The sequence below is a fragment of the Protopterus annectens genome, chromosome 6.part1, assembly GCF_019279795.1.
Source record: "Protopterus annectens isolate FY-2018-M chromosome 6.part1, PAN1.0, whole genome shotgun sequence".
Classification (NCBI taxonomy): Eukaryota; Metazoa; Chordata; order Ceratodontiformes; family Protopteridae; genus Protopterus; species Protopterus annectens.
The window spans coordinates 331,032,088-331,053,724 of record NC_056738.1 but is presented as its reverse complement, the minus strand read 5'-3'; the positions used below and the strand labels follow the sequence as shown (position 1 = coordinate 331,053,724).

Below are 21,637 nucleotides of genomic sequence, written 5' to 3'. Positions count from 1 at the left end.
GCTGATCCCCTTGACACCAGAACAGTGGGCTCTGATTCAGTGGTAGGAGCTGAACTCATCCGAGCCGAGACCCGGAGAGGCAAAGTCGGAACCGACTGGTCAGTCCGACTATCTTCCCGGACCCAACTGGCGAATGTTGGCTCCTAGACTCCTCGATGGGTGCCGAAGAATTCTGACTAAATGGAACCGATGGCACTGGAGCAGGCATCTGTTTCGAAGGCTCCACAATCATACTGTCCAACTCCTCCGGCTCCTAAGGACCAATATGGCTCGGAGGAGGAAAAGAAGTAGATGGAGGAACAGTTTTCAGTTCCGAAACCACCTGGGTCCCAACCAATAAAAATTCTGCAAACGCCGGTGCCTGTAACAACTTCTGCACCACACGATCCACATCCAAATCTGATAGGCTAATCGAGGACTGAGATGAATGGATGGAGGGTGGTACCGACTGGAGGACTGGTGATTTTAATACTGCGGAGACCGGTTCCAAGACTGTATCGGCTCCGAAAAGACAAGATGCTTGGCTCCAAAGGCTGTGGAGCCGATGCTGAAGGTTTTTTTGATTTTGTCGAGTCCGATGAAGTCTTAGAGGACTTGGAAGATTTGGGAGACTGACTAGCTTTATCATGGTCGCCCAAAGCTTCTTGAAAGGAAGATTTTAGTAGTCCTCTATCGATTAATTTTCTTTTTCTTTCGTGAAGTACATGGCTTGAAAAGAAATGGCAGATGGAGCAACTCTCTTGCAAGTGCAAAGCACCCAGACAATAAACACAATGTACATGACTATCAGTCACTGACATCTTTTGTCCACACTTTGGCATTTTTTAAACCCAGACTTGGGATGTTTCTCTTTATCTTGGTTAGCCATGAAAACTATCCAACTGCACACAAGCAAACTTGTATTATCAAAAAAAATACACACACACACACACACAAGTTTTTAACAATTTGAAACTACACTATAATATATAAAGCAGTAAGAAGCCCTTAAAAAAACAAATCGGCTCTATATGGTTAAATATGAGCCAACTATCAATGTATAAACACACACACAAGTTCTAAAGCCTATAAATGCTAGCTAAACCACACTACTAAGCTATTAAAACTATTCTAATATCTTTATAAAGGCACACCAAAGAAAGGGAAGGGAGATACTAATATCCTATAAAAAACGACGGCCAAAAAGGAGTATAAGAGACTACCACAATTAAGCTAACAATATCTAACAAGCTACTAAAGTTCTAAAGTTATAATTATAAAGATATGAAGATTGAAAATAGGAACGTTTTTTCAGGAAAATATGTTATACTTGCCTGAGCTGTGAGGAAACCTCCGATCTGTTGCAGTGGCGAACTAGATCTGGGGTAACTCAAGGTGCATCATGGGATAGGGACTTGGCCTCGAGCTGTCTGAAGACCTCGAGCTTTTTAGTAGGCCGACTCAAAGCCAAGGATTGGCTCCGAACCCATCTGTAAGAATGAACGGCGAGATAGAACAACTTCACATTCATACTTTTGCAATCTCAGCATCATATGCTGCAGTCGGGCTGGAGCTGAATACATAGGTTTTCTCAAGATAATTACTAGAGGTTAGTGGTTTCTTTCGATCTGGATAGGTATACCATAAACATAATCATGGAACTTCAAACATGCAAACACAATTGGCAAAAGCTCTTTCTCGATCTGGACATACTGCATTTCGGTTTCGGTAAGAGCTCTCGATGCATAGGCAACAGGATGATCCTCTTGTAGAATGAATGCACCAAGACCAAATTTCAAATCATCACAGGAAAGTGTAACTGGTTTGTGAACACGATAGTATCTGAGAGTTGATGGACTTGCAATTCTCTGTTTCAGGACATCAAATCCTCTTTGGTGTTGCTTAACCAAGACCAGAAAACATTTTTACGTGTCAGCTCTCTGAAGCAGTGCTGAAAGTTGGCTCAAGTCTGGAATGAACTTGCCCAGGTAGTTGACCATGCCAAGAAAACCTTGTAGGGCTTGAACATTGTCTGGAGCTGGCATCTCAAGAATGGCTTGTCTGGTTGTAGGCCTGTACTAGAAAATAAATGACCGACATAAGTAACTTCTTGTAGCCTGGATTTGCATTTGTATGGATTGATCTTAAGATTTACTTGACATGCCCTTTCTAGAACTTTTCTGAGGTTTCTGTCATGTTCAGTTTCACCATTACCCTACTAGTATGTCATCTACTATAATAGCACAAAGATACCCAGAAATAATTTGCTCCATTGCACTTTGAAAGACTTCACTTGCAGAATTTATCCCAAATGGCATTCTCAAAAATCTGTACCTTCCAAATGGAGTACTGAAAGTAGTGAGCAATAATGATTTTTTTTTGCAAGCTGAATTTGCCAAAATGAATTATTTGCATCTAAGACAGAAAAAACAGTGGCATTTGGCATCAAGGCTGTGACTTCTTCGACCGTGCGCATTGGATGATGAGGTCTTTTTAGACTTTAGAGTAAGAAGATACAAACAGATTTGAAGGATTTCCAGGAGGGCAGTGTTTTTTCCCGGAATAAAGAGAGGAATGAACCGAATGTGAATGAATAACGTACTGCAGCTAGTGGGCGGAGCATTGAGCTAAATAGATCAGGCGGCAATGCCCATAAAGAGTTTGCTTCCTATGCAAACGCTGTGAATACAATGCCAGGAGCGGCCACGTCTTCTTCTGTTAAATCTTTACTTACACTGACTCCTACTGAGCAAGGTGATGCCTTGGCTGGTTGCAGCCATACTGTAAATGATGGCATTGAGGTCTCGGTTAGATCCAAATTAGCTATGGTGCCTCATAAGAACTTAAGCTCAACTGAGCGAGGCACTTTGTTGTCTGGGTCTACGGAGGGTAGTTTTTTTATTGAAACAACCCCTTCTGATATGAGGAAGATCCAGGAATCGTCTGACGAACCCACGGATATGGCGCACAGCGAGGAAGAATTATCGAGGTCAGGCAAAAGACACAAACAGGTCTAGTATTTAATATCTCCTCTTTGACTTTAACTGAGGCACAGCTCTCTGTTCTTAATAGAGGCTTAACTTTTGTTTCTGCACAAAAGGCAGACTTAACTGATGTTTTTAAAGATCTGCGTATGTTTGGCAGAACACTAACACTTAAGACAATGTTTGGTAATAATGACTATATAGATTTGGGTTTTAAGAAACCAAGTATGTTTGTACCACCCAGTAACCCGACAACTGATTTGTTTGCTAATGTTTGTGAAAAACAACTTAGACAGAAATTTGCCACTGAACGCATCAAGGGATTTGCTAATTTATCAGCGAATGAAGTACAGGCTCTCATTGAGCTTAAACAGCTAAATAGTATAGAGATACAACCAGCTGATAAAGGAGGTGGTATGGTTGTGATGGATAGAGATAAATATGTTGAATGCATGTTGAACCATTTAACTGGTACTGATACTTATGTACAAATATCTGCACAGAGGTTAAAAGGTGTTATTGAACGAGTGCAGTTCCTAGTTTTTGATTTACTCTTAATGGGATTGATTTCAGAGCATTTATTCGAATATTTTAAGGTTGAACATCCTACTATTCCTATCATGTATGGCCTCCCCAAGGTACATAAAAGTCTTTTGACTCCACCTATGAGACCAATTGTCTCGGGCAAAGGCTTGGTGACTGAGCCACTCTCTATCTATGTAGAAAAAACTTACAAAATGTTCTTACTGAGTGTTATACTGTGTTAAAAGACACTAAGAGTTTTTTAAATGAGTTAAAAGGCCATATGGATGTTATGCAAAATCTTAGTTGTTTTTTTGTGACCTTAGATGTGGAGTCCCTTTTTACTGTGATTCCCAATAACTGGGGTATAGAGAATATTAGGGAACGTTTGTTTATTAACAATGTTGCTAGTGAGAAGGTGAATCTCTTATGTGCACACTGCTAGAGATTATCTTGGAACATAATGCATTTATTTTTTCTGACATCATTATTTACAGAGGGTTGGCGTGGCTATGGGCACAGCTTGTGCCAGTAGCTACACCAACCTATGTTTTGTTAACTGGGAAGTGAAATACGTGCTTGCTAATAATGACCACTGTAGTCATATTAAATGGTATAAACGTTTTGTTGATGACACTTTTCTGTTGTGGCAAGGCACAGAGGAACAACTGAATGATTTTTTTCTCTATCTTAATCAATTGAATGAATTTTTATGGTTCACATATAAGTATTCAGCATCTGAGATAGATTTTTTAGATGTAACGGTGACTATAGATCAAGTTCGTACAGTGTCTACGACTATGTACAGGAAGAGTGTAAGAAAGAATAATATATTACATCATAGCAGTATGCATCCTAAACATGCCAAAATGAATGTACTTAAAAGCCAGATCTATCGTATAATGCACTTATATAGTGATGACAGTAAGCTGAAGGATGCCTTACAAATACTCAGATATGAGTTTTTAGAGAGGGGTTATGACGCTGGTATGACAGATCTCTATATTGGAGAGGCTTGGTATGAAAGGTTACGGAGATGTAGGCCCTATTTTTCTAATGTAAGTCATATGAATGAAATGATTAATTCGACTGATACAGTTGGTGATCATAGTATTAACAGGCAGTGATTGGATAATAAAGTGAGGATGCCCCTTACTTATGCAAGTAATATTCATGTAGTGTGTGAAGTGATTAGGAATAATTGGGATATTCTTTCCACTATTAATGAACTAAAAGATGTAATTGATCAACGACCTTATTTTGCGTTTAGGAATAATAAGTCACTAAAAAAGCAAGTTTGGTATACGTCCCACCACTCTCGACCTCAGAAGCTATCGAATAGAAATGGGACGTATGCATGCAGAAGATGTATTGCATGCAGGTATATACATACAGGCGGGCATTTTGTACACCCTTTAATAGGGTTTAAAATAGAGAGTAGTTTTTACGCAGACTGTCATACTAGAAATGTCATTTACTTTAGCTTTTGCACAGTATGCTTTTCTTATTATGTAGGTAAGACTAACAGAGCCTTTAAAGAGAGGATATTACACATCTCAGGGATATTAATAATGCTTTTCTTATTATGTAGGTAAGACTAACAGAGCCTTTAAAGAGAGGATATTACAACATCTCAGGGATATTAATAATGCTAAAGAGACAAGTGCTCTAGCCATGCATGTTGCAAAAGAAGGATCATCTCATAAGTTTAAATTTTTAATGCTAGAGATTATTTATGACACCATGAGGGGAGGAAACTTGGTGAATAAAACTGAATCAAATGAACAAGAATGGATTATAAGATTTCAGGCTGATAAACCCCCAGGTCTTAACAGTAAAGTGTCACTTAAACCGTTTCTTAGAGCTAGGCCTCTTAAACATTGATCTTTGTTTGTATTTTATTACTCATGTTTTTATAAGTTAAAGTTTTTATTATCTTTTGCTATCTCTTGCACAGAAGTTTGTCACACATACATGTGTATGTGTATAGTATAGTTGGATAGGTTTTATGTATTTGTAGTGTATGTACTTTTGGATGTAAGCTGGATGCTTTTGTTCAGACACATAAGGGTTAATGATGAATGTTCCTTTCCTAACTGATTGTTTGACTGGAATGAATATAAGATCAGTTTTCTGTGAGTCGTTTATGGTCTGATGAAGCAGAATAACTCAGTGAAAGCGCTTACCTTACTATTAAAGTTTTTGCTGGATTTTGCCTGCCGTGTGAACCTTTGTGCTTTTTGGTCTTTGATTTACTTTTTAGTGCTTTATTCAAATCTCTTTGATCAATACATGTTTGAGCTTTTCTTATGAGCTACCACCATGGAAGATACTCACTCAGTTGGTTCTGCAACTGGACAGATCACATCTTGTTGCACCATTTTATCTAACTCGGCCTTGACTTTGTCCTGCATGGCTACTGGAACTTTACGAGTTGACCTGATAAACAGACTGACCTCTGGGTCTAACTTCATGGAGTATACAACAGGAAGCTTGCCTAATTTGTCTTCAAACAAATCAGCATAAGCAGAAAAATGTACTGGGCAAAATTAAAGTAGTGGTCTTTTACGCTGACTTGGTGGACTTTCTTATTAAATTAAAACAGCCCCATTTTCAAACTATCTCTGAGCCCTAATAATGACTGGATGTGCCTTTTGACCACATAAAATAACAAGTCGTAGCTTCTTCCAGCAGAGTAACATGAAAGCACTACCGAGCTTTCAGTCTGAATTTCTTCACCTCCATAAGCAACAAGTTTTGCCAAATCAAGCCTTTCACCATGACACACACTAGCAAATGTTTCTGCTGACATAATATTGCACTCGGAAACTGTATCAACTTTGAGCTCTATGTGTTTGCCATTTATCCAAACAGTGCAAAATACTTAACTCTTTGCCCTTAAATCTACTGCATTGACTGTTTCATAAAGCAGTGACACACCATCAACATAAAGAGTAGGGCCACAGCTAATTGATCAACTCATTTCTTAAAATGTTCCCTTTTAATAAAAGAATGTGGGCCTTTCGATTTACAAAACCTTTTGAAATGATTCCACATGTTGCATTTGTGGCATTGCTGACCAAAAGCTAAACATTTCTCCCTTTTAGATTCATGGCTTCCACCCCAGTTATGACAGCTGGCAATGAAACTGGGTTGAGGCACATGCTTTGAGTTTGCTGACTCACTCTAATGCTTCACTGAGACTGTACAAACTCTGGAATTTGCTAGAAAATTCTTGGGTTTACCAATGAGTGCTGCAGGGGCTACAGTTGCTGCCATGTGCCTGGATCTATTTCTTTTAACTACGTGCTGCGTATTATCAACATGAGCTTTGTCACTGTGCCTTCTAGAGCTGTTGTCGTTTGTAAGCATTTTTGTTCTGTGAGCTCATATATCTGACAAATCTCAATGGCCTTATTCAAAGTTAAATCACTGTCACTTAGCAAAATCTTTCTCACAGCATTATCTTTTATACCACACACAAGTCTGTCCTTTATCAACTTTAGCGTTGTTTCTCAGGTCAGTTATACATGCTGCAAATGTTTCACCAGGCTTTTGATCCCTTGTGTCTTTCCATTGTAACATTTGTCTGGGGGTTACACAGCTCTCTAAATTTATGTTTTAAGCACTCTGGGTCTTCCCTTGACTCAGCCTGTAAAACAATATGGTGGTTTTCCAATTCTCCTGTGTAGATAAGCAGGTGCATAGACAAATTAATGTTCCCTTTCAATGGTCTCTGACCTAGCCAAATTAAGCAGAATAAATGCCTTTGTGTGGTCATCTTTATCAGAAAATGCAGCAATGCAAAGTGTTAAAATTCTCATTATGGATTTCAATCACCTAAACACAGACTGGGAAAACTCACCAATCTTATCAGCAAACATTGCCAAACGTTGATTTCATTTATCAATGCAACTTACAACAAGCTGTTTATTATCCATCCAGGGTTAACAACATATTTGACATAGGTTCATAGGTAGGTACTAGGCTATTGGCCCTAGGGCCTATATAAGCCTAGCCAAATGGTACCCTGGCTTTTGCCACCCAAGAAAATTATTTTCCTATGTCCCTGTCAAGCAGAGCTACAGGAGTCATCCCCGGGGTGAATTTCCTATCTCCCATCCAATCATCAAGATTTTTTCTTGAAGAGTGCTAATGAGGAGCTTTGTTTGATATAGACAGGTAGTTTGTTCCAGAGTATGGGAAGTTGGAAGTCTCTGGGACAGGAATCTATCCCTCCAGCATGTTCTGTTTATTGTGGTGACAAGGTTTAGGTCCCTAGATCATGTAGTTTGGCGAGATTGGGATTTCTTTAAGTGGAGCATGTCCAACAGGTCTGGGTTTGACATAGCTTTGTATGTTAGGCACAGATCGCCTCTGAGTAGGCGATATGCGACAGAGTAAAGCTGGAGTTTTTTGAGACGGTCTCCTAGGGTATATGTTTCAGGCTGGTAATCCTCTTTGTGAGGTATTTCTGTGGCCTTTCCAGTTGTTGTAGATGTCTTGTGAGGTACATGCCAAAAGGGGTGTTGTACTCTATAATGGGTCTAATGAGTGACGAGTAGAGGGGAACAATGACCTCTTTTTTCCCGGATGAGAAACCTTTTGTGATGAGGTGTGCCATGTAGAAGGATTTCCTGACTACTGTGGTGATGTGATTATCAAAAGAGAGACTATTGTCCACCTGTGTCCCAATCACACTTTCGTTGTTAAGTAGACTACCACCTATGTGGTAGCTCATAAGATGACAATGCCCTTTTTGGCACTGAGCTTGTAGCCATGGCTTTGACACCAGGCATCTGTCCCCATGAGGCCCTTTTGTAGGATGTCCACATCATTAGGTATTTCGATTATGGCTCCTAGTTTGCAGTCACCTGTGAACTTCGTTAGCCAAAGACCTTCTGTGTTAGCCTGTACTTCAGAGAAGTAGATACCAAACAGGAGAGGACCCAGGACTGAACCCAGTGGTACTTCACTTGTCACTGGTAGTCGGATTTGGAGTCTGCTACTTTCACAGTGTGGTTTCTGTCAGTGAGCCAGTTGGGCCAGTTGGAAACCCATCTTGTGACATAGGGATTTATACCTAGTTTAGTGGGTTTATCTATAATTCCAGAGTGGGGGATGGTGTTGAAAGCCTTGGCGAAATCTAGATAGGCTGTGTGAACCACCTTACCTTCATCTACGGCTTTGGTGACTGCTTCAAAGAAGTCTATCAGGTTTAGGAGACATGATCTGCCTTTTACAAACCCGAACTGGACAGGGTCCAGAGTTTGGAGATTACCAATATCATTGTTTATAAGTTCCAGGATGATACATTCCATAGCCTTGCAGACCAGGCTCGTCAGGCCAATGGGGTGGTAGTTCACAGGGTCCGTGGTGGCTCCCCCTTTGTGAAGTGGAATAACCATCGCTGTGCACCATTCAGTGGGCACAAAGTCTGAGGTAAGTCTATGACTGAACACGGTACTTAGGTGGGGTGTCAGTTTGTTCATTCTGTAGTTCATGTAGAATGCAGCCTGGGATGTTGTCAGGTCCCATGGATGCTGTGTTCTTGGCTTTGTAGAATGTGGTTTTTACCTGTGCAGCCGTGATTACTTTGCATTCTTCTGGTATAGAGATGGGCCCTTTAGGGGGTGAGAGGGGGGTAAAGTTAGCACTGAACCTATCTGCCATGATGTTGGCAATATCAGTTGGTTCTGTATATTTAGTGCCATTGTGCTGTAAGAGCAGATCTGAGTGTTGCCATTGAGATTCTTGACATAGCTATAGAATGCTTTGTGGTTGTCTTTAGAATCAGTGGCAATTTTGTTTTCATAACTAGCTTTGGAGGATTTTATGAGGGATCTTAGCTTCTTACTGAGGCTGACCAGAGAGTTCCTCCAACCATGGGATTTTACTCTTTTTTGCAACAGTTTCTTTCTTCTGTTGTAGAGTTTGTTTATGGCAGGGGACCACCAGATTGGCTTCCTTTTTTGGAGGATAGCATCCTGGTTCCTTTAGGGATTGCACGATCCATGCACTCGTGTAAGTGCTTATAAAGTGCATCCGTGTCGGATTCAGCAGTCGTACCTCTATTGTCCTTCTGCATGGGTGTCGTAAAGTTTGCCACTTCTGTCTTAAGAAGCGTGAAATTTGCTTTGGAGAAATTTTTTATGGTGGTTTCCCTAAAAGGGGAGTGGGGTCGGGATGTGGATGTCTAGGGTAATTAGCTTGTGGTCAGATCTGACCAATGAGGAATTGACCTCTGGTGTGGAACACCGGTTGCCCATGTTGGTAATGACCAGGTCTAGGATATTGCTGCCCCTGGTGGGGGTGTGGATAAGTTGATCCAAGGCATTGGAATTTATAGGACAAGGCAACATACCTGGTTGTAGAACAAACAGTGTCAAATATGCTCTTGCAAAACCCCTCCTACAGTTGTTAATCTTAAATTTAGCCAAATATGCTCTTGCAAAACCCATCCTACAGTTGTTAATCTTAAGTTTAGCCACTGGGTATGTCCCTATCAGTAACTGTGATGCCCTTCCATAGCAGAATAGCCACCACTGACCCAGGGAAAGTACAGTTTTGTACCTACCATAAATGTAGATGTCCGATAGGTATGCATCTGCAGTCATCACATATGGGTTGTCCTGCCTCAGGCAGCCCTTCGGTCGGCCGGATTCCAAAGTCTGGGTCCGGCGTCGGCTGATGTCGCCCCTTCCCCGACGTCAGAGCGCCTGGGGTATAAAAGCGTCAGCCGACGCCATCTTCCTCAGTTTTTCTTGCCCCAGATGCCAAGTACCCTCTAAAGAAGGCTAAATTTGAAGAAATGCAATAAATTCCAAACATGCACAAAAATATATACATATATAAAAACAAATACACCATAATAGATAACCCCAGCTAGCTATGACAGGGGAATGTACCCAAGAAATACCTCAGAGGGGAAGGAGGGAGGGTAAACCTGACTGCAGATGCATACCTATCAGACATCTACATTTATGGTAGGTACAAAACTGTACTATGTCCATCAAGGATGCATCTGCAGTCATCACATATGGGTAGAATACCATAGCCAATCTGGGGGTGGCGGATCTATGTAAAGGAAGGTGTAGCTAAAATGCACTGCAGGACTGCCGTAGCAAAGCCTGCTCTGGATCTGGAATATAAAGGTAAGTTGTAATGCTTGGAAAATGTATGCACGGAGCTCCATGTAGCAGCTTCTAAAATGACCTTGGTAGCCACCCCTCTTAAGAAGGCTGTGGAGGTGGCTGTGGCCCTGGTCGAATGAGGTCTAATGTTAGCTGGCACAATTTTTCCATGAAAGGAGTAACAAAAATGAATGCAATTCCGTATCCATTTTGAAATTGTCTGTTTTGAAATTGCTTTTCCTTGTGCACCAGCAGCATATGCTACAAACAACTGGTCAGTTTTTCTGTAATTTTTAGTTCTGTCCAAGTAGTAGCGCAACTGCCTGTGTATGTCCAGGGTGTGCAGAAGCTTTTCCCCTTTGTTTTGTAGATTTGGAAAGAAGGTAGGTAGGTGAATAGCTTGGTTTAATGAGACCCTAGATACTACCTTTGGCATAAATGAAGGATTGGTTCTCAATGCGACTCTGTCTTGATGAAAAATAAGAAATGGCTGTACTGCCATGAGGGCCTGTAACTCAGATACTCTTCTTGCTGAGGTTATGGCCAGAAGGAAGGCAGTCTTCCAAGAGAGGAACTGTAGTTCTGCAGATGCTGCTGGTTCAAAGGGAGGCAGTGTTAGTTTTTCCAACACGAAGTTAAGGTCCCAAGCAGGCACTGGTGGTTTCCTTGGAGGGTTGATGTTTTTAATTCCCCTTAGAAACTGTCTTAGCAGAGGATGAGAGAAGACAGGTGGATCAGTATTGTACTCTGCTGAAATTGCTGAAGCATGAATTGTAATGGAAGAGTAAGACAGGCCATTGTGGAGCATTTCTGCCAAATATTCCAGGATATGTGCCATGTTCATAACTGTTGCATCTAGGCCCTTTGAGGTGCTCCAGGTGTGATATCTTTTTCATTTTGCTGAGTATGCCTTTCTTGTGGAAGGCCTGCGAGCTTCCATGATGATATATTTCACTCTCTTGGATAGCTTATCCTGGTGATGAGTTTTGTAATTGTGTTGTGTCAGGAGAAGCGGCCATTGTGGCAGAAACCATGGTTTTGTCTGTGACATGCTCTTTAACAATGGGTACCAGTGCTGCCTTGGCCAGTCCGGAGCTATCAGAATCACTCTTGGCTGCTCTGCCCTGATCTTCAGTAAGACCCTGGTCATTAATGGTAGAGGTGGGAATGCATACATTGTTAGAGTTCTCCAGCTGAAAGAGAGGGCGTCCACTTTCCAAGCTTGTGGGTGGTATGTCCTTGAGCAGAATTTCTCCAGCTGATGATTGTGTGGGGAGGCAAAGAGGTCTATGTCTGGTCTCCCCCATGATTGTGTTATCTGATGGAAGATGTCTGGGTGCAGCATCCATGATGTTCCTGCTTAAGCTGTCCGCCAGTATATTGTCCTTTCCTGGTACAAACTGGGATTGCAGCTGTATATTGAGAGTCAAGGAAAGTTCCCATAGATTCATTGCCAGTCTGCAAAGAGGGTAGGAATGGTTGCCTCCTTGCTTGTTTATGTACCACATAACTGTAGTGTTGTCTGTCCTTATTAGTAGGTGGCCTTGATGTAGAAATAACTTGAAGGCCTCGATTGCATGCATCACTGCCAGCATTTCCTTTTGGTTTATGTGCATGCGTAGCTCTTTTTGTGACCATAGTCCTTGAATGCATCTTCCTTCCATGTGCGCTCTCCATCCGTGGTCTGAAGCGTTCGTTGTAATGGTTTGGCTGGCTATTGGTTTGCTGAAGGGCAAACCCCTGTTTAACTGGCCTGCTTGAGCCCACCACAGAAATTCCCTTTGAAGGCATGGGATGAGTGGTATCAAAGTTTCCAAGTTGTGACTGTGCTGAGTCCTTAAACTCCTTAGGTACCATTGGAGTTTCCTCATATGTAGCCTTGCTTGAGGAATCAGAAGAATGCAAGAAGCCATGTAACCCAGGGCCTGCAGGATTTTTCTTGCAGTCAGCTGAGTTTGTCTTGACAGGTTTGTGAAGTAATCCGGTAGTTGGTTTTGTTTTTATTCTGTGAGGAAAGCCATTTGGGTGGTTGTGTCTAGATCTGCACCCAGAAAGGTTATTCTTTGGGATGGTACCAGTCTTGACTTGTGAATGTTGACTGTATATCCCAAGGCCTGAAGAAGATAGATGGCATAATTCAAGTGTTTTACCAAAATTTGTTGGCTGTCCACTTGTATAAGGCAGTCGTCCAGATACGGGTATATTTGCATCCCCTGAAGTCTGCAGTGTGCAATTACTGATGCCAGGCATTTTGTGAATACTCTGGGTGCAGTAGATAAGCCAAAGGGCAAAGCTGAGAATTGATAATGCTCTGAACCTGCAAGAAATCTGAGGTGTCTTCTGCAGCTTTGTCTGATGGGGACATGCAGGTATGCCTCCTTGAGTTCCAGAGTTACCAGCCAAGACCCCTTGCCCAGCATGGGAAGGAGTTGCTGTAGAGTCAGCATTTTGAATTTTGGCACAATGAGATAAGTATTTAGTGTGGACAAGTCAAGAATAGACCTCCATTGCTTTTCTTTTCTTGGAACAAGAAAGAGTCTGGAATAAAATCCTTGGCCTTGTTCTGCGAGAGGAACCTTTTCTATTGCTTTCATTCTCATTAAGTTGGAGATTTGTTTCAAAGCCTCTGCCCTTTGATTTGGTGGCAGGTCTGGCATGCCTTTTCTTTTCGGTAATGTGTGGAAATGGAACCTGTATCCTTTGTCTATTATTTGTAGTGTCCATTTGTCCCTTGTAATAATGTGCCAATTTCCTGAAAATAAGGAAAGCTTTCCGCCCAAAGGTGCTTTCAATTGTGCCCTGGTTGGCGGTGTCAAAGTAAAGTCATTGAGTCTGTCCTTGTGCAGCAGTTGTAGGCCCTGCACTACCTCTCTGGTTGGGAGGCTGCCATTGACGTCCTCTGTAGGAGCCTCTAGTTTGCCCTCTACCTCTGGCATGCCTGTTCTTGCCTCTCTGAAATCTGTCTGTGTCTGGAAAGGACCAATTCTTGGAAGGCCAATTTCTGCTGAATCTTGGTGGTTGGACTTGCATACAATCTTTGACTGTTTGTACAGATTTTGCCTTTTCTTCAGATTTCTTTAAGACCTCCTGAGCAGTGGAGCCAAATAACTTTTGCTTTTCCAGTGGAGCATCCAGAAGCTTTGCTTTAACATGGTCTGGCAGAGATTGTTCCTTCAGCCAAGCATGCCTACGTATGACTGCACCTGTCATAGCTGACCTACATGAAGCTTCCAATGCATCATAACCACACTGCAAGAAATGGTTGCTAACCTGTTGAGAATTATGTACCAGATCCTGAAGCGATTTGCGATCTAGGGGTTCAGGTGAAGACAGTTTTTTATGCAATTCATCTAACAAATATTCTTGGTACTGTATCATATGAAATTGACAGTTTAAAGCCCTCATAGAAAGGGTAGCAGAAGTATACACTTTTTTACCCCATCGCTCTAAAGCCCTGGACTCCCTTTCAGAGTGGAGTGGATTTTTGGTAGTGACAGCTGTAACCCCTTTAGGGCCCTGGGAAATAGTTTCTGGATCAGCAGAGTGGGCCTTGTAAAGGAAAAGATGTGATTCCGGGACCCTGTAGTACCTATCGGGTTTGGCAGGAGCCGGAGGGAGAGTGTCAGGGGTTGTGCTAGATTCAGAGTACACATCATCAATGACATTCAAAACAGGGGGAATAGCCAAAGGTCTATGCTGAGGCAAATGCAAGAAGGTCCTTAATCTCTTCCTAGAATCAGAGAATTCCTGGCCCTGCCATTGGAAATGCTCCCTCATAGTGTGCAAAGTTTCCCCAAAAGACAGTTCTTCAGGAGGGGAGGCCGAAGGGATAGATTCCTCTGCATCTGAATCCTCGTGAGGCGAAAAGCCTCCTCCTGGTAGTCCGAGAGGGCAGAGCCATCAGAGGCCTCATCTGAGGAGAGGGGATCAGAGGGCTCAACCCTGGGCCTTTTTGCTGAAGAAGGTTGAGAGCCCCTGTCAGATGAGGCTGAGAGCCCCTAATTAATGAAATAAGGTCCTCTGCTAGACTAAGGATCTGAGAACCTGTAGTGGGTCCCTGAGGAATAACCCTGGGAGGCATAGATTTTGAGTGTTTAGCAGCTTTAACCCTGGAGAATGCCTTAATAGACATGGATGCAGGAGGCCTGGCTGCACCACGTGCTGGTGTAGTTTTGTCTAAGGGAATGGTGTCGGAAGGTTCCTGGACACAAGATTCCAAAGGAGATTCAACAACCGAGACAGTAGAAGCCTCCGGGGCCGAGGTTGTCGGTTGCACGGTTTTGGTGGACGGTAGTACCAAGGACTCGGTTTCAGCTGAAACCGGGACACTCGCGGTAGGGCTGGCCGTGGTTTCAGCCGAAACCGCGGACCACGGGTGTCAGTTCTTGTCCGTGCGTTTCTTCATTAAATGTGAAGTCGGAGTCTCCGACGACATTTTGTAAGCAAAACTAGCCCCAAAAAATTCCTCTGCAAACTCCGACCAACGTCTTAGAGTGCATCGGTTGAAGGAAGCACAGGCGGAACAGGCCGAGACGTCGTGGTCTGGGCCTAGGCAAGGAAGGCAGTAAGAGTGGAAATCCTTATGAGGTATTTGTTTCCCACAAGTTAAACAATTATTAATTTTATCTGACAACGGCTGAGGCAAGAAAGAGTCCCCAACGGGGTACTTAGCTTTTGAAGTCTTCGGTTTAGCTGAATTACAGGAGCTGGCCGACTGGCACTTGCGAACTGCTTCTGCTTCGGGCACCACGCGGCAAGAAAGACTGAGGAAGATGGCGTCGGCTGATGCTTTTATACCCCAGGCGCTCTGACGTCGGGGAAGGGGCGACATCAGCCGACGCCGGACCCAGACTTTGGAATCCGGCCTACCGAAGGGCTGCCTGAGGCAGGACAACCCATATGTGATGACTGCAGATGCATCCTCGAAGGACATCTACAGACCAGTCAATCTGACTAGCTTAATTTCTAAAGCTATGGAGCACATTATAATATAGTTTTTCTGGTGCATAATTATGTACACTTTTATAGGGCGACATGTCTTTATTACAAGACGTAGGTCAAGAGTAGTTGCCTTGAGTGCTGTAATATTGTCACATAGTATTGGTTTTGATTTTTAAAGTAAGATTCTTGTGTGAAGTTTTGGGACAAATGTACCCTTAACATTGTTGTATATATGTGTATGTATATATTTTTTGTATTAAGGATATATATATTTTATATATGTCTTTTACATTGTTATATATTTTTTATATATTTCTTACATATATGTATTCTTTATTTTTTATATATGCTTTGAATTAATGTATTGTTATGAATATTATAGTGACTCTATGAAATTTTTGATATTTTTCAGGCATATAATATATCTTGTAATTTATGATTCTTAATAGTTTAATTTAATAAGGGCTTCGCGTTTAATTATTGATTTAATAAGCACCCTGCAATATGATATACTCTATTGCATATGAGGATGAATGAGATCTATAGAAGTTTTAGGTGTTGTCTCTAGTATATTAATAGAGTACCAATACATGTGCGCGTAATGTTTTCGGCTTTACTTTTCTATATTTCTCTATATTTATCCAGTGTTATATTTATGTATGTCCTAAATAGTAGGAATTGTTATCTGTTCCTGAAACATCAACAAGATTTTTAAGATGTATAAACTTGTATGCACACAAACGCTGGGTGTTTACTGAATTTCTTCAGCCTGCGGGTTGAAGTGTCTTGCAATAGGACCGGGGGGACAACTTTTTAGAGTAGGAGGCACTCCTTTTAGAGTAACCAAGACATGTGATGTCATCAGCGAATAGAGTGAGGTTTAGCTCGCAGTGGAGTTGACAGTATGTTGATGCTTCTTTGTGGAGTTTATCCCGCCGATGGAATTGTGATCAAGTATTTGCTTCTTATAGAGTTCCTGGTAATGAAGGTACGGGATCCATATGTATGTATATTTTAAGAGACTAGGAGCATTGTGGCAATATTCTGTTGTAGAAATCTCAAGCATGTAAGTGATGCACATTATCTGTGAACGCTATACGCTTTAGAGTTAGCGTTTCTGTTTAGTAATTTTACTGAATACGTATCATTGTAGTATGATCTTATTCTTTATTTTTATGCATTGTTTGAATTTTGTAGGGCTTTGTTTTTTAATAAATTTTAGCAATGCCTTGAAATGTTATGTGATGAATGTTAATATTGAATGTAAAGAAAAAATGCATATTGGTTTTAAATCTAATCTGAATGTTATGATGGGTTCAATCTGGTTAAGAGGTAATTAAGGCTTAATTTAATGAGCCCGCCAAAAGTTGTGTTATTTAATTACCCTGGAATCGTTTTATGTTATTGCATCTGATGAAGCATAGTCTAACTATGCGAAAGCGCTCATCCTATGTTCCAAATAAATGATTTTTTACATCTTTATCGTGGATATCTTTAGTTTGAATTGTGATTGCCTTGGGACTTGTCTATATAAGTGATTTGTTCGTGGTGACTGTTCTCATTTCTTGGACTTCATTATGGAGCACATTATACCAGACTTCATAAATTGCAGCACCAAAAATCTCACACACATAGACCACCCAGCAATTTGGTTTTGTAACAGGAAGATCATGGCTGCTTAGCCTAAAATATTTTTTGTCACAGAAGTGGTAAATGGTCATCATGCAGCCTATATGGACCAAGCCAAAGCCTTTGTCACCACCACCTACTCTGGTTTTGTTAACAAACTAATAAATCTAAATGTAAGCCCATATGTGGCAAGATGGACTGGGAATTTGCAAAAAGGTAGAACCAACGTAACTATACCTCAAGGATCAGTGTGCTGGGACCACTCCTGTTTGCAATATACTTATCTGAACTCCAACAACAAACATGGGCCTCTGGTTAATGAAATTTGTTAATGACTGTAGTTTGGGTATAACTGTCAAATTACCCTTGATACAGCAGTTTTGCAACTAGAACTAGACCTCATAGTCCCAACTATACACTGAAAAAGGGCTAGAACTAAATACAAGGAAGTGTAGTGTAATTTTGGCAAAAAGCTTAAAAACGTTCACCCCAAACCTACACCACAGCCAATTACTCCACTTCAAAATAATACAACTAATTTTGGATGGTTTTTAGCTTCAAGGGAGCATATGCTGCACTCCCCTTTTTAATGCACTAGGTATACAATAAATATCATACAGCAGGGGGTGAAAAACAATCCTTTAGATACTCAGAATCATTACCGACAATATTCCTGCAAGGATATTATTTTCCTGTAACATCTTAACGGAAACAGTGGCAACAGTAAACACAAGGCACGTGGTGCGCACATCGACAAATACTCACAGATAAAGACACAAGAAATGAAAGTACAAAACAGTACATGAAATAAAACCCCAAACACCTCACTTTAAATATTACAAAAACAATCTCCTCAGTTACATAGCAGAGAAATCCTGTCACACTAGTGGTCTACAAACATAAATTAATTTTAACATAATTTCTCAGTTATTCCAAATACACTTAAAATTAATTGTGTGTATATGTTTGGTCTTTGCAATGAATATTAATCAGAATTGTGTAATAAATTTAACCAAAGCTAAATTAGTCCAGCCACATGACAGCTAAGAAGCAGTTGGCCGGCATGGGATAATTTGCTCTTTTCCCCACCATAGTGTAATCTTGGAGTTGGTATATTTAGTTGGGGGGGGGTTTGACATCCTTCGATGTGTTTTTTTTTTTTATGATGGCCAACTGCCTCTTTTCCTGTAATGTGAAAGTGTGTTACAGTCAGGTTTTGGTGTTGTTGCCGCCTCGATTATATGCAATTTGGGTATGTGGAATGTCGGTACACACACACACACACAGACACACACACACACACACACACACACACACACACACACAGTTGCCATGTCTGGGATTAGAGCTCCTACCTATCTAGTACATCACACTATAACATTACTCGGTTATAGCACGTGCCATGAAGCTTATAGGGCTACTCTTTCCCCAAAGGTGTATTTCAAGATGAATGCCATCAGCAGGCTTGCCAAAGTAGGGCAATGGAAAGTGTAGTTACTGTGACTGGCCTCAAAAGGATTGATCCCTACACTCACACACACACACACACACACACACACTTGTGTGTGTTTGCATGTGTCTGTAAGTATGTAAGCATGCTCAAATGTGTGTGTGATACTTTGTTACAGTAGGGGCTGGGAATTTCTCCTATCCCTGTTGTTGTGCAATCTCAGAGTTGGTATGTTTAATTAACAGAGAGTGTAAGGGGGATGTTAGAGGCTTGCCTCCTGCATGCAATAGTGTTCTTCTGTGGTTCGGTGTAAAAAAGACTTACCTTTTTTGTTCTCTCATATAAGCATTCATTGTTTACTTAGATAATTATGTATGTAATGATGAGATATAGATATAGATACAGATATATAATCATACAAACATTAGAAATGAGCACAAAACACATTTGCCCAAATATAGCAGTTTTCACGCAGCATGCACATTTGAGAACTTACCTCTAAAATATACTCCTGAGTATCAGCCACTACAGAAGAAAATTCTACTAGAACAGTGTGAGGGTCTTCAGCAAGAATGGTTGCAGCAACCTCATCAGATGATTTGCAGTCCTCTGTAACTTCCACATGTTCAGCCTGATTAGCAGAAGCGTGGCACCCTCCTGCAAGCAGTAAACATACAGACAGCTCAATAAAGATATGCAGTCAAAGATACCCTTCAGATTTTATGCAACTGTAAATGTGATGACTACCGCATTTTACAAAATATTTCAAAAGTCTCAAAACCTCTGCTTCAGCAAACTGACTGTATACTCTAGTAAGCAGAAAATGCTTCTGTACATTGACTGTAACAAAATGTTTTGCAAAGCAAGCTCTTTTCTTTTCTGAGGTAGCAATAAAATTCCTCTAAGCCATCTTTTGAAAGAAGAGTCAAGATAATACCATTAAAAAATATACTGCACAAGCTTTTGACACACTTTTGACACACTTCAGCACTTCATCTAGAAATGATGAGTTATAAACAATGTCTAAAAATCCTCTTAGTTCGCAGAAAGCAGAGTCATCCTACTGGGTCAGCAGTATAAATCAGCCTTAAACTGCACACTCTGATCTGCAGGCAATTTCATACTAGAAAATTTACTCTGGATCATAGGGCAGTATTCATAAACTCATTTTGTAACTGCATAGGGCTTGTAAGCAGTACAAACCTCATAACAGAGCCCTACTTACTTAAAAAACATAGATAACACCATGAAGCAACTGCTCTGAAAACATAGATAACACCAGGAAGTAAGACCATACACTATTAGAGAGCAGGAAGGTGCAAGGTATGGAATAGTTATGCAAATGAACCCAGACAGTTCGATTCCCCAATTCACAAACACAACAATGGTTGTTTAAAGCCAGCTATCAAAGACATCAGACTGTGTGGAACATCTGCAGACAAATACAACCCCAGACATGAAAGCCGATGCAGCTATTGCTGCATTGGTCATCAGAAAAGGACTGAGCAATAGCAGACGCACAACAAGGCATGGACTGAGCCACAAAACAAAGATAACTGTGTAAAGCTTAACAGCAAAAACTGGCCACATGCACAGAACCACTTTGTGTCAAACTAATCCTATCCCTCGCCCTCACTCTGACAACAGAAAACATGGTAAATCACAGACCCCAGATTTTTACGTACCGACTTGCCAGGCCTGACGCACAACCTTCAATGAAGGTACGCCCATTCACACATGTCTTCTCACAGAAGACGCTTTAGCTGAGAATCGAACAGGACAACATCTTACTGTGAGGTGACAACGCTACCGCAGCACCACCACCGCAGCTCCACACTAATAGTATGCAAAGTACTTAAACTCCGAATGCACAGGCTATGAGTGCCTGATTTTTATGAGCTGATGTTAGCACATGGAGTAGCATCCTGTGGTATACATTATGCTTCAGGTCAGGGAGGAAGTAGCAACAGATACAGCTATCTGCCTGCATTCTTGTAGACTGCAGCTAGATATCTGCATTGCAACTGTCACCACCGACTGCTGTAGACAGCTTCCATGATTCAAATACAAGGATTGCAGTAGTTTGAGTGGCATACTTAAGTTTGGAATAAACTCATGAGATTCTGCTTATCACCAACAGCACCTGCAAAAAGGCAAATGGTTGAACCCTATGTACTGGAAGGCAAAGACTAGCGAAGAGTATGCTGTAATGTAAAGATGCTCAAATATACTGCACATCTGTGCCGTCAGTGTCTCGTCTCCATCTTGGAACTTAACCAGGCCCGTTTCACAGGTTCACTGTGTAATAGCACGACTGTAAATGAAAGGAAGAATAATGTCCATAATGCCTTCTGTTAAACAAGGCTGCTTCCTGCCCCAGACTGCAGGGACAGAGTCTGAATCCATAGTTAAATGAAGTATACTGGATAAACATTTGCTGCCTCACCCTTTTTAATAAATCATGAAAACAACATGTACCTCTGGACCAAAAATAAATTTTAAGGATACTGGTCTTACTTAAAACATTATCTGTGCAAGATTTCTATTAATAATCATACAAGTCTTTTAAATGTGACCATGGAAGCTGCAGACCAAAAACAAGGAAGGAATGTATCATAAGCAAGCCCACAAGCAAAATGTGACCTCATTTGCATTTTTTAATGTTGCCCTTTTCACAGACATCATTTAATATGTCTGAATATTGAAAATAAAATAAATGCTGTATCAGTACAGTAAAAACAAGCAAATTTATTAGGACACAAAGCCAATAGTTAGCGCTTTTGTCTCCTTAATCGGAGACTTCTTCAGACTAGGCTTCAACACTTCATTTAACATTTAAATACACATTCACCTATCACATGACTTCAATTTTAAAAACAAATTTAGTGCTTTAACTCCTTCTTTCTCAAATACATTACACATTCCTCCCTATTATTTAATCCTGGGGGGAAGCATGCATTTAACCTCACTTGCCAACAATATTCTAGCCAACCAAACTC

General features: G+C 41.1%; 1 protein-coding gene across 1 annotated transcript in view; it reads right to left on the bottom strand.

Moving 5' to 3' along the window:
• Positions 1–21,637, bottom strand: part of E4F1 (E4F transcription factor 1) — a 483,878-nt gene that overhangs the window by 63,528 nt on the left and 398,713 nt on the right. The window contains exon 12 of the mRNA XM_044075747.1: positions 19,135–19,295. Within this exon, the coding sequence (XP_043931682.1) occupies positions 19,135–19,295 (161 nt within the window). The remainder of the gene's footprint in view (positions 1–19,134; positions 19,296–21,637) is intronic.